Raw genomic sequence first — 24,013 nt, forward strand, 5'->3', positions numbered from 1 at the left:
CACCTTAATAAAGTCCAAAAAATAGAGTCATTAAGCAGATAAAAATGTTTTTACACATTATTCCTAAGGCAAAGAAGTTCATTTCTGAGTACAAGTGAAGTCAATGTTCACAGCTTAATGCCATTTTTAAGTTACAATTCAAGGTGATGTTTCCATTCTGAATGCTTTTCAACTCACATGCTGGTTCTCATTACTCCAGTTACATACAAGCTATTACCTCCTCTTCAAGAAGTCCTCAGCAGAGCCACTGGTGGGACTATTCTTTGCCCAAATAAGTCCCTTCAAAGCTTTACAGAGCTGTCTTACTAAGGTTTTCCCTGAGGTCATGACTATTTTGGTGAAAAGGAGAGCAGCCTCAGGGACCAGTTACCAGTTGGCAGAAGTGGCTGAAGTAGTTCCTTCCCTCCTGCTCCTTTCCAGGCCATCCCCCTCCGCGGGGGCTAGTACCATTGTTTGCATCTATCACAACACACAGAAGTCAGGGAAATGATTCAGAGTTAAGCTGCTTGTTTTTTTTTTTTCCCTTATTTTCCAGCTAATTTCGCAAAGTGACGGAGGAAACAAAGGAGAGAAATGAGAAACTATAGCTGGCAGCCAGCACCGAAAAGGAACCCAAGAACCTCTCACGGGGTATTTCTGTGGTGGTAGGGTATTTTTCCTTCTTGAGTTTGTTTCCGGTTTGGTTTTGCTTTTAATCATAAAAAGGTATAATCCCTATTTCAAAAATTAATAATGATGCAAAAGTTCCCCAACCACTCGAAGAATAGGGTGAAATAAATCACACAGGTACATACCAGCATTAATAGATTAAATAGAAGAGCTACTTAAATACATTACACTTACAATTTTCTTTTAATATTCACTATGAATATCCATCTCTCTCTCTAAATATATATGTTTGGATGTTCATGAGTGCTATCTGCTGACAAACATTAAATAGATCATAGTTTCAGCAATAGTGTATACTTACTAATCACTTCTCAACTATGAATCATAGCTCCTTAATATGTTGTTACCATTCAAAATTGTATTTTTACACATCTTGGTAAGGTATATTTGGCCAATATTTCCACTAGTACTAAGAACACGGCCATAAAGTTCAGTAAAAAAATCTTTCCTGGAAGGATTGTTTGACGAATAATAATAAATAATTATTTACCTGAAACAAGCAAGCAAACAAAAAATATCTCTAGATTCATGCTGAAATATAATTTCAGTAAGGCCAGACCAGTCTGGATGACAAATACATCCTTTAAGCCAGAGGCACACAGATGCCAATTTAAGGCTGGGATTTCTTAGCATCACTTAGGATGGACATCACTTAGGATGTCTATGTAGAATTTAAGATGCTGAAGAGTCCAAGCCACAAACCTAGCCCTCAGTCCCTGAAAAGCACAAACTCCTGCTGTTTCCTCAGGTAGCAGGCACTGTGCTACTACAGCTGTGCTGTGGCTGCAGTCTCTCATCCTCAGGCTTTGCCTGCTCATTGACTTGCCCTGGTCTCCAGAGGGGCTGCCTTCCCATGTTCAGTCCATAGATCTAGGGATAACACTACGCTGAATGGACATTTGAGGTCCCATCCACTGAAAAGTTGCTGCTCTGCAGTAAAAAAACAGCAGATTTATGGGACCAACCAATAGGAAAAAAAAAAATCACTCTTTGGAATCCAAGAAAGCATTTAACAAGTTTTTAAAGTCATTAGGAATTTCTTACATGCAGACCCAGATCTCAACATTAATGTATTTTATGGGCATCTAACATCAAGTGCAATTATCTCCAAAGTTCAAAAAATAAAACAAATAAATTTCACCACAACCACCTGCTTTTTTTTTTTTTTTTTTTTTTTTTTTTTTTTAATTTAGCTCTTGCTACTCTAGTCTGTGAGTATTTGGCAGTAACTTACATTATTATCTCTAGACTGAGTCTTTTTGTGACAGTAACTAGTGAGCAATATCCCTATCTTTATTTAACACTAGCTCTTTTCCATAGTTTTTTCTCCTGCTCTTCCTTAGAGGAAGGGGTGAGTGTGGAATGGTGGAGCTGAGCTGCACATAAGGTGAAACCACCACAATATGATTCAAATCTTACATCAGGTAAGAGATAAAAATGCATTTATTATTATGTACTAAGGATACATGAGCTTATCCTTTGTCTGATTTTAAAGAACAGAGTTCGTGAAAGCAGTTATGGAAAAAAAAAAAAAAAGATGCTATTCTATCAAAAACAATAACCAACAAGGTAAGTGTTGGACTCCATGTTAGTCCTATTAAAAACAATTATTATGGACATCTACAGAAAAAAGGTAAATGAGAGGTGAGTGAAAACTGTCATATGAAGGATCTGGATTGTTCAGATATCACTGGCTTCATATACTTTTGGAATTCATTATGTTAAAGGATTGAAAAGAAAACTATTTTGAAAACAAAATGCCTTGAAACTAACCTTGACATTGTTCAACAGTGAGTTCCAGACCACAGCTAATTCATACTTCATTCCCTTATGTGAGAGGCAGTGTAAACACATACCACATTGTTAAAAAGAACTGATCCTCCTCATAAACCTGAGTACTTGAATACCTGGGCTAGGTTGCTCTGAAAATCATGTCTCCCATTTATTTCCATGGAAACTGCAACAGGTATAAAGAGCACAATAACAGTGTTTGAGGAACTTCTCAGTTACAAAATGCTGTTTTTCAACATAGTCACCACCATTAACTATGCATTTTCACCAGCCATGAACAAGAGCCTGCATGCCATGCTTGTAACAATCTGCATAGCCACCAAGGCCACGGCTTATCTTTCATATCACCAACACCACTACTGAAACACACCACCCACAGCCTCACTGTGCTCACATCCACTGTTTGATCTCCATAAACATTCAACAAGCATCAGTGAACGTCAGTGGGTGCCATTTTTTCCCCATGGAGGAATTCAATGCCACACCTTTACTTCATATGCACTACCATGTTGGGTACCACTTTGTCAGAGTGCCCCTCAGCTGCCATGTCACATGGCAACAAAATGTAATGAAATACTGTTGAGAAGCCTCAACCTCCAATGCCATACCACCATCAACCTCTGATGTCATGGGCCAACATCATAAAACAGGAGGCAGTACTTCAGAGCAACCATCATATTTGTCTACTTCTTTTACCCATTCTCTGAGTGTTGTTCACTTCGTAAATTCATTAAAAATAGAAAACTTCCTGTGCTGTCAGTAAAGTGCTTGGCCTGTTCATAAATTCTTTCAAAAATACATTTATACCTTGAATATTTTCATGGATATATATCATCTAGACAACTGTGAGGAGTATAAAGACTGACATTGAATGCTTGCTTAATTATTATTATAAACATTGCTTTCTACCATTCATTACTTTGCCAGACTGTTCAGCTGGAAATCTGCAAAGAGCACTCCATTTCAGACATTTTCAACAAACTTCCTTCAGTTTCTATTAGTTTTTGTGCAATTCCTCACATTCTAGATGTATCCAAAACATATGAAGAAAACAGAAGGTGTCAAACGGAAAATTCTGCTCCAGAAAGACAAAGTTCCCACAGCCCAGTACACTTCAGGAAATACTTGCATTATAATGGAGGACTAGAAGAGTTTCCATCTATGTTTTCAAAATCATCTTTTACTTAGTCAAGAAAAATGTTCCAATACATATCAACATTTTAGAAATTTCAAGTGATTTAATCTGAGTTTTAAAAAATTGCTTTAAGCAAAGCATAGGGGAAGTGTATACAAAGAAAGGTCTTCACAGAATGCCTAAGAGTAATCAGCTACGCCTTCAATCTAAATGTAAAGCTAGCATTAGCTATAAACTAAGTCTAATGAGAGAATATTTTAATTTATTTGCTTCAGCTGAGTACCCTGTATGAGTGCTATTACATTTACTCAGGCTTCACCTAGGCTAATAAAATTAAATCGGCAAGTTAATGACTTCAATCTGGCCAGAGCAAATCAACTTCTCCCATAACCACACTGCTCCCACTGCTCTTGAGGCCCTGTCACAGCTCTACGTTTCTTGAAACCAAACATCTGGGTCTTTCCATATGGAAACAGAGAACGTCACCTAGGTCAAATAACTGAATTTTATGTTTTAGTTCACATCTTGAAAAAATACCCTCAAATACTCCTATCTCTCAACTTTCTCAGAAAACATTTATCAAAATGACAAACAAAAAACTTTTTTCTTGAACTCAAATGATTATCTCCACGCTAAACAATGACAAAATATCCCTTCAAATGCAGCCTCCCAGCAGCAACAAGTCGCTGTGTGGTTTTCATACACACGATGCCACACCACCACATTGCTGCTCCAGCAATACAGAACATGAACAGCATACAGAGAAAACACAAAGTATTCATTTTGCTTTTAGACTGGCTCTCTAGAGTTACCATTGCACCAGACCACACATTCTCAAAAATACTTTTGAAAATATAATTTAAAAAAATTTTCTTACCCACTTTCAAAACATTACAAGACTGTGAAGCAGACACACTTCAAAGGTTAGAATATTGATGACATTTATTGAATCTTATTGATGAGAGATTTGTTAAATCGGTCATTAAATAGAATGCAACATCCAACATCAAAAAATGTGACTTTACATTCAAGTGGCCAATCAAAACTGTGGAAAGACAAAATATTTACCATCTGTAGAATGTGGTGGACCTTGAACAGAGCCTGTAAGCTTCTGCCAGGTGCCAGAATAGGCTACCCAGGGAGATGGTGGAGTGACTACCTGGAGGTGCTGAAGGAACATCTAGATATTATACCAAGGGGTATAGTTTAGTGTGGAAATACCGCTGGTAGGTGGATGGTTGGACTGGATGATCTCGGAGGTCTTTTCCAACCTTGCTGATTTTATGATTCTATGGTACTGAATTTGTGTTGAGGAGTCTGAAAACCTGTACTGCATTTCATAGAGCCACAGATGCTTGCACTTGCCTGCAGACACAACAAAGCAAGCACGGACTCAGTCATGCTATATTTTATCTCCAATAAGGGAAACCTGTAGCCAAATAGCTAATAAGAGGGTACTGAATCCATCAGTCTGGCTAACATGATGCTGACATTTAGCAGTTGCCATTCTGCTTGCCAAAAGCAGTTATTACTCTTAAGGTAATGCCATGGACAAAGTATTATTGTTTTCATTTTTCAGAGCAGCCAGGCAATGAGCAGTGTTGTAATAGGTGATGTAAGGGGAAAGAATGCTGAAACAAAAATTTTCAAAAAGATTCAGGGAGTGGTAATTGGAAACAGAATAAAAGACCTGAAAGTCCAAACAACAACAGATCATACCAGAAAAGGGAGCCATGTCATGGCCATTACAACAAATTCTGGAGTTAATATACTTCTTGTTTTACTTAGGAAAACTCAGGAGAAAACCGGAACAGAACACTACACTATACCAAGCTTTACTGCATTCATTCTAGAATCTTTCACAAGGTTTAAAAAGCTGTGCCAGGCACTGTCCAAACCCTTAAATATCCTAATCATTGCTACAAGTAACTAGTACACACATCTATATTAAACAAAAGGAGGTGAAGCTGAAAGCTCACACCAATAACAATCCTTGTTATTTGCAATAAATCAAACTTCCACTCAGTTTTATTTTTAAAAGACTCAATTGACTCTCATTAGCAACAGTAATAATTCCATACCAAAAATAAAAGGAAAAAAAAAGTCAAATCTGGCAGCCAGATAAGCAGAGGAAGCAAAAGGAAATATTTGAGTCATTCTATTCCAGCTTGGCCAGCCCTCATTGCACCATCTCTTTGGATTGCCTTGAAACTCTGCCCATATTTGCAGTAATAAAGTGAAGTTATTTTTGTTTTGTTTTCATCAAATCCAAATGGAACAAATGATTGACAATTTGGCTCAGTTGCTTCCACTTCACTGTGTGTATATGTGCACACGCACAGATACACGCTGTATGTGTAGCATGCATAAGCACATATAAAACACATGCACACAAGTTTTTAAAGTATGAACTCACTTTTTATACATAAAACTCTTTTACCTTGTGTGATATGATTTTAAATGCCACCTTCATAAATGGATCTTTTTTGTAAGATGAAGAATTACATAGCCTATGAGACTGTATACACATAGCGTGACTTGCTCAAAAGAGACTCAGTAAATGTCCAAGTCCAGGAAGAGTTATAAGCCTGAGCAGTACTCAGGAATACAAAACTAACCATAAGATCACTTTGCAAGTTGAAAGCTTGAGTGTTCAAAAATATTTGATCACAAAATATTACATGAAGTGGGAAATAATACTGTAAACAGTAAGCTTTAAAAGACTCAGAAATATGAATCCAACAAGACGTAATTGAAAAAAATACCATTCTGAGAGATGAATCAAGATCAGTGAAAATTTACAGTTCATTTTTCCATTGTTCAAAGAAAGATTAGGGCCTGAAAACATTGATAGAATATTTTAATTTTACCATTATACAAAAGAAATTTTTCCTGTAAAAGGATATTTTGTAATTCAAATAATAAAAATTATGAAATTTTGCACATCACACACTATTTCTCTTCATTATTTTTTGAAAAATTGTTATTTGCTACTTTTCATAACAGCAATTTATCCTATTATACTATGCTGCGTTTCTTTTCACACTTCCTTCTATCTTTATCTCTTCTTTATCAGCTATATTTTCTGCTTTATTTTTTGTTAGGCTTCTAACCTTTTAATTCAAACTCAGTTTCTTTAAAAGCCAATCCATGAGCACACACAGACATCTTAACTTTTATTTAAAATCCAAACGATAAAGTTACATACAGAAATGGTACAAGGGAAATATTTTTGTACTCTAAGAGTGGTTATACACTGGACCAGAATTCCAAGAGAGATGGTTGATGCCCCATGCTTGTCAGTGCTCAAGACACATTTGGACAATGCCCTCAGTAGTAAGCTTTAACTTTCGGGTTGCCCTGGAGTGGTCAGGCAGTTGGACTTGATCTGTGAAGGTCCTGTCCAACTGAACTATTCTATAATTTCCTGCTGGCTAATGACACTCCCATCTCTTCTCATTAAGAGAGTACTGACATCACCTGGGAGAGAAGTCAGTAAGACCTACTCAGAAAAATGGAGGAGGTTGGAATATTTATTCATCATATTTTTTCTCTTAGGTATGTGTTTACCGGAATGTTAGATGAAACTCACTCCTATCTCTATTTCAGATACAGACACTCCTGATGATACAAGAGATAGGCATCTCCCTGTTGTTTTCCCATCAGTCTTCTTTGGGAATTGGGGCAGAAAGAGTATATTCACTCGTGTCCAAGCATTCATTTTCTTACTCTTTCCAGTGACTAACTAATCCCATGTTTATCTCTGCTACTCATAAATTTCGTATTCTTTTCAATGTCCCTCATGCCTACAGATTCCCCAAAGCAATGATGAAAAATAATATAATTCATCTCTTTTAATTTTGTTGTTTGGAAAAACTGAGTAGCAACACAAGCACTGAAGTTAACCATCAGCAGAACTGGGAAAACAAAAACATCTAAAACTGTGGGTTTTCAACTGGAAATTTCAACTGTGGGCTTACACAGCAACAGCGATCCACAGATCTAGATCAAATTCATGGTTTTCTAAAACATTTTGGCAGAACAATAGAAAAAGCTTTAGGCTGACTACAGTCCAAACTCCCAATGAAAATTTTTTGAAGCAGCTACTTGAAACAAATATTTTACATGGTCTTGATAATCATATAAAGAGATACCAGCAATAATTGGTAAATTTTCATAGTAAAACAAAGTCACCTGTAGAGTTTCAGTTATCTGTAGTGAGTTCTGTATTGTTCAGTACATTCAGAAGTAAAAGTGAGGTGAACAATGAGATGACGAACTTCTCCTTATGACATTCATTTATTTTCACAAAGTCTGACTGGGAAGGGCCTGCCATTAGTCCAGAAATTAAAACATAGACTAAATGCACATAAATACAAGGTAGTATAGATTGAGAAAACAATGCAAGCTTGGCAAATAGAATGGTGAGACTAGAACTAATCATTGCTAATTATTGTCAATAATTAGCTACATTTGATGATTCTGTGAAAACAACAGTTCAAGAAATGGAGGTAGTACGCTGAAAATTACTAGGAAAGGAACAGAAAACAAAAACAGACTTGCAAAGCTGCTCTATAATCCCCATTAACTCACCAGAAATCTCCATGCAAATACAGTGGAAAGTTATAATTTCATCACCTCAAAACAGAGTGGAGTGGGGAAGGAGAAATTTAGATGATGAAAGCTCGGGAACACTGACCTTTCAGTAACAAGACTTTTCTGTTTTGAAAACAGGCTGGCACTGAGACAGTGGAAAGGGACTGAATATTCATTGTCTCTTCCAGAAGAAAAAAAATCATAGAATCACACAAGTCGGAAAAGATCTTCAAGATCATCAAGTCCATTCATTAGCCTGATCTACTGAGGCAAATCACCAACCATGACACATAGTGCCATGTCCACAAATCTTTTAAATAAATGCCTCCAGGTTGACTACCACTTCCCTGGGCAGCCTGCTCCAACACCTAACACACTCTCCACAAAGAAATTCTTCATAATGTCCAATTTAATCTCCCCTGGCACAACTTGAAGTCATGTCCCTGTGTCGTATAACTTGTCTCCTGTGGAAAGAGATCAATACCAATCACACTGCAACATCCTTTCAGCAGTTGAAGATAGCAATGAGGTCCCTCCTCAGCCTCATCTTCTCCAGACTAAACAACCTCAATACCCCCATCTATTACTTCCAAGTCTTGGTTTGTAGTCCATTTACCAGCTTTGTTGCTCTTCTCTTCAGACGCTCGAACAACTCAGTGTTCTTGTAGTGAGGGTTCCCTATTCCAGCTGGCTAAGCTATTTCTGATGCAGGCCAGGATGCCATTGGCCATCTTGGCCACAGAGACACACCGTTGGTTCACGTTCAAAGCTGAGAGACACCAAATGAAGCAAGCAACCTGGAGGCTTCACACATTAGAAGACAACAGCTTACACTATGTAGTTTGTATAGGTTCCTTAACACCAAAAGTGATGACTGTAAGTTACAGTTTAATTAGCTGAAAAAAGAGGCTAAACAATTTGTGGAAGAGAAATCCATCGAGACTTACACTTACTATTGAAATTGTCTTTTTAGGTGAAAAATCCATTACTAGCAAATTAATTATAGGAGTGAACCACTACACGCTTACTCTATGCTACCTGCCTTTTTACAAGCTGTACATTCAGTAACCCTGAAAGAACAGGTATTAGAACAAATGGATCATTTGTATTACTCAATATGGGCATCTGCCATTAAAAAAATATATGTGTTTATCACTTTAATATATGTTATATATTTACTAGTAAAAATATATTGTAGTAAAAAGGATGGAAACCAAAAATTGTATTTATTAACTGTAGTATAATACAATGTATTCTTCTCGTGACAGTTTATGATATTAAATCTACAGTAAGATACTTGCAGGAAATGATGGATATGATTTTACCCCATACTTTTTCCCCCAATCTTAAACAAAGAACTTGATGAAGGTTAATTCTCTACTGAGGTGACAGAAATACTTCCCCACTGGTTAATCTACTTATCTGAAGACATGTTCTTGAAACAAAGACTCATTTGGGTCTTCTGCTACATCCTTTAGCAGATTTCCATGATATCTCCCAGAAAATGCCAGTCACTGTATCAGTATTTTTCCTTTTTCGCCCTGCTAAAGGATAAACACATTCTGCAAGTTCTGGAAACGTCCCAGTGCATTCACACCATGGCCCTGTCTTATTCCATCAGCAGAACAGATAGACTGCCCAGGAATGGCTTTAGCAGGATTCACATCCTACACACTCTCCAAAGTTGCTTTGCTGAGGAGGCTTAGTATCCTTTCTAGCATCATTTTGACTTGTTGGTACTCAGAGGATAGGGTGTAATGGGCATGCCAGTAGAAATTCTCCTCTTTTAGCAACCTTGAAAATTAATTATTCTATGCATTGTGTATTCCTTAGCCTCTGATTTTTGTAAACTGTCTCCTTCTGTTGAAAATATCATGAAAATATCTTCCTCTGAAAACATTTCAAACTTTTGTTTAGACAAATAAATACAGATGTCTACATACAGATGTTTAAACTCCCATTATTGTTAACAGAAGATTAGTTAGCGCAGTTAGCGTAACCTGGAGAACAACTAAACTGCCCAGATAGCAGCAGCTTCATTCAGTTCAGTGGTATCCACTGTTTTAAGTTGTCCTCAGCTGAAACAACTGCTGGGAGCAAGTAGGTACGACACAGGCCCAATGTGTACCCTAACCTACATTCTTTTTGGAGAAGCAGATGGAGGCTAGAAAGGATTTCCTTAAGGGAATTCAAATGGTGCTAGATACTTACAGTTAGAAAATGAATTGAGTCCTAGATGTTCCCTTCAGGGTGATCTGAACCTTTCTCCAGGGTCAATTGACTTCATTTGGTAGATTGCTACTCAACATAGGGAAAGTTCGAAAATCTAATATGGCTCTGGATCCCTAAGTAGAGACACATAAATGTAGATGTTCTAATCTTAAATTGGATCTGCAGTTGGTAATAGGTCTTCCTTCATAGGAATTTTAAAATAATTTTATACCATTCCCTCGCTTTGAGTAATTCAAGGAAATTGTTGTTGGCATCTAATGCAGCTCGTGGCCTGGTCGAGAGTCTGACAAGATCTATGTCTGCATTCAGCTATTCTCAAATACTTCAATACTTTTTTTTTTTTTTTTTTTTTTAAACTCTAAGTATACCTAGACCTCCAAGTTTTAACTGAAATCTGAAACCGGTGGCATATCTCTCATCTATGTCCTATGCCTAAATTGATACTCAGCAGCCAAGTGATTGAGCTTACTCATAGCCTTGATTTGAGACTACAACTCTTTGTCCCTCACGGCGTCAAGGTGTAATTATTCGGTCTCTTTAATTCCTTAGCCTATTGGAAGTTCTCTAAAAGGTTTTCAAAGATCTGATTGGAAGCAAGAATCCTGCATTTTTGAGATGAGAATAACATGATGCTTTGCTGACTGATAATGCACTACTTGCAAACAGTAGATCTGCAAGTAGCACACATCATTCCACTGTAATAGCTCAGAGACTCCTGCATTGACAGAAATTTTACATATTGCCTATTCCTTTTTCCTAAATGCCTCTGTTAGGAGACATAATGTTATCAACAAATCAATATAAAAACAGCATTAAGTTTCCATTACCCCCATCTCTTTGGTAATTCATTTACACTCCAGATGTATGCGATTTGTGAAATACAGTCTCTCTTTTTTTTTTCTTGTTTCCAATTGTATTAAGACAGATGTTCTTGAAAAGAATGGATTTCACTAGCATTCTGAATACACAAGACCTGATTCCACAGAAATTATAACAGAACTCTGAGGCAAATATAAATACTTCTTATTCTACTATCTAGAAACTCTGGAGGGAATTTAAGAAATAATTTCTCTTTTTCCTTTGGATGAATCCTTGACATTTATACTGCAAGATGGAAGTTAAAAAAAGGAAAAAGTTTCCAATTTGTAGGTAGGTCACTCCAAAAGTAAGGCCTCCTATTTATTTGGATGGAAACTACTATAGATACAAAGAGCACAAGTAACATTGTTTCATAGAGCAAATTCTCAGCTACAAAATACTGTTTCTCAAGATAGTCACCAACATTAGCCCGCTCACCTAGATGAGCTGAATTATGTGGTGTGACATGTATGTCTGACAGGAACGGCTTGCTTTTCATATCACTAACATCACTGCTGAAATGCACCACCCACCACCTCACTGTGCTCACATTGACCATTTGCTCTACGTAAACATATAGCAAGCTTCATTGGGAGTCATTTTTTTCCACACGAAGGAACCCAATTCCACACCTTTGCTTCATATGCCCTTCCACGTCAGACTCCATTTTGTCAGACCTCCCTTGTGCTGCTATCTGTCACACGTTAACAAAACTTAAGAGAATATTGGTGGGAAAGTTCAACCTCTACTGCCACTCTACCAATGTAAGCTTTTGATGTCATGCGCCAATATCATAAAATAGAAGGCATTACTTTCAAAGCAGCCCTCAAAGAATATGTAAACTATCCAATTTGTAGAATATGTTGGAACTGTGACCGAAGGCATGGTGTAACAAGTAACAAGTGTCACTGAGATTGCTGCTTTCAATTCACCTTCAGTGACTCCCTTCCAGTAGCAACTCACCCAGAAGGATTACAATTAAAAAAGTCCTACAAAACTCTGATCACTTGAAATTACACTTCCTAATTCAAATATGATTATTCTGTTATGCTATTCATAACAGACACAGAAGAGAATCGAAGTAGCAGTTATATATCTAGCAAACACTACTACAAGTGACTTGAGTTGTATTTTCCTTTTCAATAATTTGCCTGTCATTCTTAGTGCAGATCAAATCCACTTCCTTTTGTTACAAATACTTTTGGTCAATTCTTACCTGCTTACTACACAGTGAGGTTCTATTCTTTTTCAGTCTTTGAGCCCCAACTAGAGGGAATACAATCATGCTCATAGAGCATGCAAACATTACATAGCCAGCAAAAAAAAAACAAACAAACAAAAAAAAACAAACAAACAAAAAAAAAAACGAATGAATATCCAGGTGTTGCCAAGTAAAACTTTGGACAAATTTCAGTACTGGTTTGAGTGTGCGTAGCCAGGCTTGTAGACAGGTTTGAGTTTTGGTCCTGTTGAGAGAAGATGCAAATACTGACATACTGCTTCAACACTCAAAGGCCTCCTGTCAGAATTACAAATGCCATGAGTTAGAAATGGCTGTTAAATCCCAGGGGATTTCTGTGTTTAAAATATCTTCTAAACAAAAGTAAGATTAGGTACAATCAGGGAAGAAAGCACAGCAGCAGTTCCATACTCAGAATTTTACATCCCTCAACCACTTCAATGGTCTCAAATATAAAGCAATTTATGTGGGTACACCAGCACTTAATTTTCAGTTAGAGTGAAGAATCTTCCACAACAACACTGAAGGCATGAAATAGTTCTGCAATCGACTCTGGAAATGAGGCTTCACTCTCAAGGAAAAATCAGTTTTGGGCCAAGGCTGGATGGGGCCATAGGCAGCCTGATCTACCAGTATGCAACCCTGCCCGCAGTTGCAGGTTGGAACTAGATGATCTTTGAAGTCCCTTCCAACTCAATCCATTCTATGATTCTATCACTGGGATGCTAGACCTCCTTCTACACAAAGAGGATCACATCTTTTATGTATAGAAGGGCAATCCCCTCATCGTAGGTGAAATCATGTGCTCATATAAGATGCCATAAGCACTTTTGAAGCTGCGAGAAGCCCCTGCATGAAAGAAATCTATGCCATGGATCCCAGCCTGCAGCAGGGAAGGGGAAGTGCCAAAAAGTGGGAGAAGCAGGAAGAGTGAGAAAATGTACAGCCAGGAGTAACACTGGCAAGGTCAGCAACCAGCAATGTTACAAGCAGTTTTCAAAAGCGAGCCTGGGATTATGAGTAGATATTTTTGATATGTGGGGAAAAAACATTTGGCTGCACTGTTGTTCTGGCCCCATGCTGTTTTAATCCATAGAAAAAATTATATGTGAAGTAGAACAAAGTCAACTCTGCTTTCAAAAATGCAACAGCTTTCAGAACCAAAGCTTGGAAAAACATAAAATAAATACATGCTTATAAAGAAGAAAACACAATGTTGTTAGAACATTACCTCACAGGTAACCTGTGTCTTAAGAAATAAATAAAGCAGACACAAATACAGAATTTACAAACGTCTGTAAAATGGGCTTAATCCACTAGCAACACAATTTTCCGGAAGTCTTAAGTCCTTGTTTTAAAGCCAAAGATGCTCTATTGAAGCTAACTCATTATTTCTAATTACCTAGCTACCATCACCGCCACTAAAAAGCATTTAACATACAGCCTCCAAACAGAAGACAATCAAACCGGCATAGAAATAAATGCTTTTGATTTCATGCTGAAAAAAAGAAACTGCAGTTCCACAAAGCAGTAAGGTAAATTTGGTCATCACATCACCTGGTAACTCAACGAGCACTTCAGACAGATGCCATACTTCCTAGAACTAAAGGTAAGCAGTTCATAGAGTAGGCAAGTATATTTACATACAGTCACAGAATCATACCACAGAACAGCTTGGGTTGGAAGGAGTCTTAAAGCCCACCCAATTCCAACCCCCTGCTCTGAGCAGGGTTGCCACCCACTAGATCAGGTTGCCAAGGGCCGCATCTAACCTGGCCATGCTTGTTGCTAAACAAGTTGTATCAGTGTTCTTTGTCCCAGAGACACATATTGCCAGATTATCTTCCACTTCATCTCCTCTCCACTCCCATTCAGCAGAACCCTAGCAAAAGAAGTAACTGTGTATTTATAAAGGTTGTACTACTGAAGACTTTAGCATATTTACAGCTGACCCTTGTCAGCTACTAAAAAAAGGAAAATACCAATACTCAGATGAAAAGTAAGGCCCCATTACGTTTTGAAGAACAATGGTCACCCACAGCCTATTTGGAGAATTACTGTTCTTCGTCAAGTTGAAAAAGAACCCCGTAACTTCCTTTTAATTACTTCTGCAGCATTGCAGGATGCATTATGCCAAAATGACCACTCTGATTTGGGATACTAAACAATATGATATATTAGTGGTGTTAGAGGACATAATGCTCACATTGTTCATACATTCTGCTCTGAGTCACTGCAAGATTAATAATACCCACCATAAGGGAAGCTCTGCCCTGGCCAGGGCCATCAAACACTTTGTGCCATGGCAGCTCTTCTATTTCTCGCTACCTCTACTGTGAAACAAAAGATTTCCCTCCATACTCAAAAGTTCATAATTTGTATTTTTTTATTTTTAACTTGTTTAAGACGATTTGGACAACTAGTTTTACATGGTTTCCTGTAAGTTCCATGCAGAAGGTGTTCTGTGAATGTACTTTATTTCAAATGTAAGAAACATTAACCACCCACTTCCTGAATTGTTCCCTAAAAGGCTTACAAGTGCTGCCGGACCGATCGGGCTCTGCCAAAAGGACAAGCTCCTTGCCAAGGAGGAACTCAGTTAAAACATTAGTGACTGCACTCCTCACATTAAACAACACTTGCAAGCTGAAACACACCACAGCTTTATGGATCCCCTATGAAAATACCTGACAAAGTCACAAGTCCATTTATTACAGGAGGCCCAGAAAGAAGATTCCCAGGGCCAAGCACTGCTTTCACGAGTGCATTTGTGCAGAGATGGACAGGGCTGGTGCCAGGAGTTCTGACTGCAACAGCACACGAGTGGATCAGCGGAACAAACCCTTCCCTTGACAGGAACCTGCACACAATGCTTCCTTAAAACTTTGCATTTATTGTCAGGGGGGAAAAAAATGGCCGGGAAGGTGACCGCCTCAATAAGACCAACGTGAGTGCTGAGCTTCTGCAGCGCCAAATCTTACAGCCAATGCAACCACAGCCACAGAATACCTTGCGTTGGAAGGGACCTCAAAAATCGTCTAGTTCCAACTTCCTGCCGCAATCCCGCTCCCAAGAGCCGAGCCTTGACCCCGCAGAGGACCGGATGGGCGCTTCAGCTGACAGTTCAGTCCCGCCTGCTTTAAGCACAGGACCGCACGGTCCTTAGGGTTGCACGTCCTCAAGTTCTGTAGTGACTCGAAGCGGGTAAGGCCAACGTTTGAATCCCGGTTTGCTCCTACACGGACACCACTCCACCGCAGCGAGCGGACAGCCCTCATCCACCCGTCCCGTCGCTCCCTCTCTTGCCAGCCCCTCCGCAGCGCCCAAACGCGGCCCTCCGCAGCCTCCGGGAGCTCCGCAGCGGGGCCGAGCCCCCTCCCCCGGCTGCAAACAAAGGGCCGAGGCCCCACCGCCGCCCCGAGTGCTTCCCTCCCCGCAGGTATCCCCTCCCGCTGCCAGCCACTCACAGGATGGTGGTCTGCGGCGACACGGCGGGCACGCTCTCCAGCATCAGATGCATGCAGCGCACGGTGCTGCGGAAGCAGAGGCAGCGGCTGGGGCACCACACGCTGCCGCGCTGCGGCGGGGGCTGCGCGGAGGCGGGGGGGGCGAGCTCCGAGCTGCTCAGGAGCAGGAGCAGCAGGCAGAGCCCGGGGGGGGCCATGATGCGCTGCCGGGGGGGGGAGGAGGAGGAGGAGGAGGACAAGGAGGAAGGGGTCCGGCAGCAGCTCCACGCCGCAGCTGGCGCTGTGCTCGGCGGCGGCGGGGCGCTCCCCTGCCCCGCGCAGGCAGGAGGAGGAGGAGGGGACGACGGTGGGACCGCCCCGGCCGGCTCAGGGCTGGGAGCCGCCCCGCAGCCCCGCGCTAAGAGCCGAGCCGAGCCGAGCCGAGCTCCCCGCTCGGCCGTGCGCACGGGGAAGTGACCCTGGGGGGTAGCAGGGAAGAGGGAGGGGAGGAGGGAAAAGGGAGGGAGGGAGAAGAAAATAGGAAGGGAAAAGGAAAAGAAAGGGAGATGGCAAATGAGAAAGAAAGACAAGGGGGAGAAAGTGAACAAGAAACTCAGTGCTCATTCCCAACACCCGCTGTGACCGCTGCTCGCAGCCATACCTCCGTCCCCTTTGCTCCTTATCCCCTGGGGCAAAGAGGACAGCGCTGACTTCACGTTACCCCAGTGGGAAGATGCAAGTTCCACGCATTTAATGCCACTCCTCCCATGTACACAACTCCAGACTGTTCCTTCTCAGAGTTGGACCATGCAAGTCTGCGGGATTTCCACAGAACTGCGCTCAGCTGTTTTGGGTTGGTGCATACACAGCCCAGGAGGTGTAAGACCACCAGGATGTGTCTAAGCTTACAGGAACTATGTCTGCAGCCTCATCTGCCACAATCTCAGCACCTCCCCAAAATACTCTACTAGATTCCCTTTGAGGTTTCTTACCTTCAGAATAGTGTTATTCTTCCATGAAGTCATGTCCAAAGCAGTCAGACACGTCTTCTCCAGCACCCTTTTGGCTTTGACTCTCCCAGATGGAGTCAACGATGAGTTCTTTCTGTGACAGCTGTGGCCACAGCTCACCTATTGAGCATATAACAACAACACACTCTTACAGATGAAGGATGTCACCAACTCATCCCACCACAGATATAACCCATGGCACTTCTGCAGGGTTGCCTGCAGTCCCTTTTCTTAAAATAAATAAATAAATAAAAAACAGAGACCATTCTTGGCTAAAACAGCTGTAGTGATTCTTCTTATTCCAAATCTCTCTGTTAGAACTTGGTTTTAGCACGTCAGATAACGAATCCAGAGTTTTCTTTTTTCCTGCACCAAACTGAACACCAAATGTAAGAAATCAAAGCCTGAGGAGCACTGTGAGTGCTGGAACTCAGTTCTGGGCCCACTCTGGTGACCAAAACATGCTTCTATTTTGAGATATTACAGCTCTCTTCCCTAAAGTGAGACATGACTCCCTGTCTCTTAAAAAGGAGTTAGCTGATGGAAGCACAGACAGGTTTTTCTTGTTCTAGAGAGCCCCAAGTCCATTAAAGCAGCCCAAATCTGTTTGAGATAGGGGATGCTCAGTGCTGATAATTGGAGAGTCAAAGGCTCCTGGATGGCTCCTAACACTCTGACAATGAATTTGGTACATTTCTAAATGTTGTTGTAGAGCTGGGCTTAATCTGTTACTTCAACACAGAAACTCAGATAAACGTCAGCTGTGCTGTACAGTGAAGGATGGCAGGCAGAAGCAGAAGAGAGGCTGTGAGAGTTTGCTGGAGCAGAAGTTAGAGTGTGCATCACCTCGGTGTGGATTCAGCAAGCATCTGTTGTGTGTATCACTGCCTCTGCATTTGTAATCGGTGCTGGACCGTGTATACAGTCTGAAAATCATAGTTTTTTTCTTTCCTGGTCCAGGAAAAGCTTGGACACTTTTGACCTACACAGTGCAAGTATTGGCAAAGTTAGTTTTTGTTCCCGGAAATGCCACTCACATGAGAGCATTGTGGCCTCTGTAAATCTGTCATCCCCCAGTGCCCATACGAAAAGAAGCAGAACCTGTGAGCTTAGATAATCAAACAGTAATACAGAGCTACTGCTAAGTGAGGATTTAACTGTAGATCACTGTTTATTGCAGGGGAGTTGCACTAGATGACCTTTAAGCATCCCTTCCAACTCAAATGATTCTATGATTCTATTCTATGATTCCGTATTTCATAGCATTTAAGAAACTATTATATTAGTTTATTTTGTGGTACTGTGGTACTTTATGATGGTTCTCATCCAAAAATTAAGGACACAGCCAAAGCTGATTAAACTTTATGCAGGTATTTAAATTGGTTCTGAATTGTTTATAGCATTTGGGAACTGACTAGGCTATTGCATTATGCATTGGAAATATCTGATATACAGCTATTATTCCAAGAGTAAGAGTAGAAGTTCAGATTGGATATCAGGAAACATTTATTCTCCAAAAGAGTGATGATGCATTGGCACAGGCTGCCCAGGGGGGTGGTGGAGTCACATCCATGAAGATGCTCAAGAATTGAGGAGTTATGGCACTGAAGTTAGGGGCATGGTGGGGGTGGGCTGATGGTTGCACTAGATGACCTTAGCAGCCTTTCGAACCTTAATGATTCTATGATTCCAAGTAAGTAGATATTTTGCTCCAAATCAGGTGATTTAGCCTTAGCATATTACATAGCATCCTTGCCATTTACTTTAAGTTATGTGTAACCTCCAGGCTCTTGGCTAACGCGTTATGAATTCCTCATAAGGCATTTCAGATGTAGTGTTCATGCCCTGTGGAGCCTGCTGGTAGGCGAGGTGGTAAGCAATTAACTGAGCACTGGAACAGCATAGAATATTACTGCTTTTAATTAAAACATATTGCAGATTAACCTGACGTTCACTGAGATGTTGAGACTGCAGTCAGTTCTGTCAGTGTGCTGATTAAAATTTCAAACGTAAAGGCCACATTTCCCAAGGCCAAAGACTGCATCTTGTTTTCAGCTCATAAAACGCACACTAGCTTGGCAGGGAGAGAATAGAGAAATGTGGGTGGGTGGAGAAGTCCTCTCAGAGATGAATAGGAAGATCCAAAAAAGCTTTCAAGAGATTTTCTCAAGTAGTAATGAGGGAGTTTAAAAAGATGTTTAGAGAGTGGGTCATAAAGGAAACCTACTCTATTTAAAGCTGCATAGTAAAGTTGTTTACACCACTGCATGTTGGAAATTAATCTCATTTTTGGAATTTCTCACAGCTTCTTAACTGTTCTTCATAAACTTTCTTTAACATGTGAGTTTTTATAGCTAGGTCATGATTTATTTTCTGAACTAAACAAAGCTGTGGAAAAACATATTTTATTGAAGACTGTGTATACAGCTGCGACAGGAAGAAGACAAATTTCCTAAGTTTTATAATGTTTGCTTTCTCAACCTCAAAACACTATTTCTCTACTGTGATAACATAAAAAGGGTAAGAAGTTTGTCTTGAACAAACCTGAGACACAAAGCACTTGTGGCTGCTGCAGCTGAAATCAATGAGAAACAGCTCATTGACTTCAACAAGAAGAAAAGCAGGCCTGAAGGACGCTTCTCTGTCCATTTATGGTGTTCATGAAACACCATAGCGTTTAAAGGTTGGGGAAAGTCTTACTCTTCTGTGAATTTGGTTCACCCCTCTGTCTTCTGGTCCTCACATGCCTTTGGTGCTCCAAACATACTCCAGACAACACTCCATAGTTCATACTTATAATAATGCTGGCATCCTTTTTGGCTTTTGAATGCTTTGTTATTATTTCTCTGTTCACTGCAGGAGAGTTGGACTAGATAACCTTTGAGAATCCCTTCCAGCTCAAACAATTCGATGATTCCATGATTGAAAATTACAGAAATCTTCCCCCCAGTCTCCAATCTGGTTTATCTGTATCTTATTTTCTTTCCTAAAATGCACTGCCAAAAACACTGTATAATGACTTTAATATTGATTGCATGTTATTCTGAATTGATGGCAGAGAAGTTTCCAATTAAATTCCAAATTGTTTTGATACATCTATCTGTTCCTGGTCAATTTTAATAAAATATTTTCTATAAAATGTGTAGGATTATTTTTGTTCAACATGTATATAAATATCGGTGAGAAACTGACTTTGAGTTCTCTCATTGAGGAGCTGGTCTAGCAAAAGATAAAATATTTATTCCAGAAGTAAGAGTCTTTTCTTTCTGAGTGCTGGGAGAAGCCCTTAACTTACTGTTAGATGCAACGAAAATCTCCTTTTTTTTTTTCTTTTGTCTTTTTTCTGTGTTTCCTACTTATCGCCCAGACTTTTTGTCAAATGCTGCCACTTGCTGGTTTTACTCTGTACTAATAATTTAGTTACACTGCTTTTGCTTTGCTGAGGTAGTAAAAAAGAAATGCTTTCATATGAATCAAATGATCAGATATAAGAAATATAGGCACAAGCCTCTTTGATTTCACTTCTATAGTTAGCATTCTACCTCTGGATATAAAGCAAGGCATTGAAGATATTTTAGCGTGTCTTCAGACACCTGACATTAGAAACCATAGACATTAGCAGAGACAGAAGTGTGACTCAGTTTATTGTTTAGGACCAATTTAGCCAGCAGTAACCATAACAGCTAAGAGAAATAGACTGTAAAAATAGCTGATTTAGGAAAAAAGAAAAAAAAAAAAAAAAAAGCACCATAAAAACACATGTAAAGTGCTTTTGTTACAGTATGCTTGCACAGGACCCTAAACATATCTGACCTTTAACCTTCGAAAGGCAGAAGCAAAATTCAAGATTGCTTTGAGAGCATATAATCACGGCCTTCCTTTTTATTACACATGCATACTGACTGTCATGATTTATCTGGATGGAACATGAGCAAGTATGCAAAACTAAGGGTATCAGCTCAATTATTTACTTTTAAACACACTTATTCACTTATAATAACACTTTTAACACTTATAAGCTTTTCTCAGCTATCCAGGAAAGCCTACATCATGCTCAGACACATACTTTGCTAAATACTGCATGCTTCTCCATAGTCAGATGGAATATAATTTCTCTGACCATGAGCATTCAATAGTTTGACATCTGCTGGCCCAGCAAAGACTGAGGATGTCATCTGCACAGAAGACAGATTCCATATCCTTCCTCTCTGTTGGGAAAGTGATGCTATCAATATCTTTTAAAGATGCCATTTTCCTTTCCTCAATAAAATATTAATCTCCAGTGAAAATTAGTCATTGCCTGATTACATTTTGAAAAAGGTTTCTTCGCAGTGCTATTTTCTCTGTAATGCACTAGGATATATTTAATCCCCTCATTTTTGTAGATCACCAGAATACACATTGTTATCTTCTTTATAATGAGGAATTCCTTAGGCAGGTTCGATGTGAACTAGCAATAAAAAAAAACCCCACAGGTTGTTTTCCAAAGTATTTTCAAATCTCCACTTCAACCGAGCTGTCCGCTGCTTTTAGATGCATCCAAGGAAGGATGCTTACTGTATCTGAAATCAGCTGGTGTAACTCACATTTGCCAGATATTTCTGACTCTTTGACATTTTTTAGCATGCCTTTGCTTTCAAATACAGCATTTGTTAGGTTAGGTATGAGTCGCAGCTCATATTTAGAGAAATTCCCAAAAAGTGGATTTTGAATAACTGTGCAGCATGGATTTCCTAATTAGTAGTGCAGTATGGATTTCTTAATTAGAAGTTATTCTATTTTTTTTTTAATCCGACACAGCTATCACAGATAATGTATTGGGAGCAAAACTCATATTGGATTATCCAATAGTAATGTCCACTATCCACTAAAAGAATGCACTTTTATTCTCCTGGCTTTTTAAATGATATGCTAGAAATTAATATTCAATAAAAATGAAAAATATGATTAGGATCTGCTTTGGAAAGTTGCTTAAAACTTCTGAAAACACAGATCATTGCTCAATAGCTAGCCAACATACTTACAGGAAGAGTTTTCCTGCAAGAAAACAAGAAAACTCTCCTGAATAAACTTTCCCAAAGAAAAATGCACTCATACCAATAAGCTGCTGGTTTCCCACACAGCAGTTCTCCTTAATATCAGCATAAGGGGAAATCGGGTGTTATTAGTTTAATCCCTTGCCTGCACAGAGGAAATACCTTACCCGGAAGAGATTCCAGGCTATTATTTGTACTACAGCAGTGCCTGGAGGCTTCAGCCAAGATCAGAACCACCCGGCCACATGTTTTGGAGACACATATAAAAGCAGCGCCTTCCCTGAGAACAGACAGTGCAGCTAGGGCTGTGCCCATTTCCCAGACGCGTGCTGCATGGTTCAGAGCACAATCCCCTGCAGGGCACAGAGCTGCCTTCCCTCGGCTCCACCTGGAAGTACACGTTCCTTCCTGGGCTCTCTAGATCAAGGGGAATTTTAAGAAACTGGATGGAGCTCAGCAGAGGACTACTCAGGTACCCAAGGGCCTTTAATGCACAACCTGTGAGATGGGGGATCTGGGCTTGTTCCATCTCCTGAGGTGGGGGCAATGGCACAAACCAACAGCACCTTATGACATTTAGAAGATATAAGGAAATGATAAAGCTGAAATACTCTTTGCAGTGGAAGATGGTGTACATAGCAAGATGCAGTGGTTTTGTATTGTCACAGGAAATGGTTAGGTTGGACTATGGGGAAAAACAGTTTTCCTCATGGCGGCATGTTAGCAGAAATGCTGGGAAACCCCATTCTGAGACATTCTCAAGATCTGACTAGACAAAGCTGTGTCTGGTCTGAGGTAACGCTGGCAATGGTCCTGGTGTGAACAGGAGGCTGGCCAAGAGACCTTCAGCAATCCTTTCCAGCCAACGTTTCTGACTAATAGCACAGCTCTCACTGTTACCAGCTCAGATAAGATTCCTCACCAGCCTAAAAGAGGGCAAGTCATTAGCAGTTCACCAGTATGACACACTCTGACTCAGGAATCGCCTTCACTATGGCTTCAGCTTCCAGTAAAATGCAACAGTTCTTCTGGAGCAAAACCAATTTCAAATAATTAGATTAAAGGAGTAGTTAAAGAAATATCTCTGAAAATAATAATAATAATAATGGAGTAAGGTTATAGTTTAAGAGGACATTCAAGTGAACTTTAAAAAGTATTCTATTTAAAATTATTATTATTACTATATAATTTAAAATTTATTAATATTATTTATAATATTATAAATAATATTATATTTATAATATAATTATATATTAATATAAATAATATATTTTATTATAAATAATATATATTATAATAATATATATTAATATAAATAATAAATTATATTTATAAATAATATATTATTTATAATAATAATAATATTATTTAAAATTATTATTTTAAAAGTATTTAAAAATAAATTAGAAATAGTTATTCAGACTTTCAGGTTGGATACTAAGCTATACTGAGACAAGAGAGTGTGTGTTTTGGTTATCAGCAGACCTCCTTTAGCTCATGCTGATCAAAGCAATTGGGAGAGTTCAGCCAGGGTGGGCTAGCTCATTCCTGTTCTCTCCTTCAGGGTAGTTTTGCTGTCCTCTAATTGCTTCCTGGTTGCCTAATTTCTGTCTGATCTTTCTCCTTTAGTCACCTTTGATGTTCTGTTGATGTTTGTTACAGGATCTCTAGTTGAGATTAAGTCATTTTAGAGAGTAAGACATTTCTGCAAAGGAAAGTGTAAGGAAATTAGGTGCTAAAAAGAGAACAACAGCAGCAGAAGTGTTCTTTGCTCTGAGTAGCAGTGAAATCATGGATCTTGATTAGTAACTGGAATTTTGTTTTGTGACAAAAATTTCATGTCTGCCATGATGCTATCTGCCTACCGACTATTGCATTTCACAGTGGCTCATCAAAGAGCACCGCTGCCCTCCCAGATGCCAGGTTTAGATAAAACAGAGCAGAACAGACAGCCGTCTTAAGAAACAAATAGAGAAGAAAGCACCAGTGAAACCAGTAGC

The 24,013-nt window shown here is 39.5% G+C and overlaps 1 protein-coding gene across 1 annotated transcript in view; it reads right to left on the reverse strand.

Moving 5' to 3' along the window:
* The window catches only part of PXDN (peroxidasin), a gene marked incomplete at both ends in the record, with an annotated part of 75,398 nt that extends 59,213 nt beyond the window's left edge, over nucleotides 1-16,185 (reverse strand). Inside the window, one exon of the mRNA XM_079550556.1 lies at nucleotides 15,989-16,185. Within this exon, the coding sequence (XP_079406682.1) occupies nucleotides 15,989-16,185 (197 nt within the window). The remainder of the gene's footprint in view (nucleotides 1-15,988) is intronic.
* Nucleotides 16,186-24,013: the final 7,828 nt, after the last annotated feature.

The sequence above is a fragment of the Tetrao urogallus genome (genome assembly GCF_951394365.1).
Source record: "Tetrao urogallus genome assembly, chromosome: 2".
NCBI classification, from domain to species: domain Eukaryota; kingdom Metazoa; phylum Chordata; class Aves; order Galliformes; family Phasianidae; genus Tetrao; species Tetrao urogallus.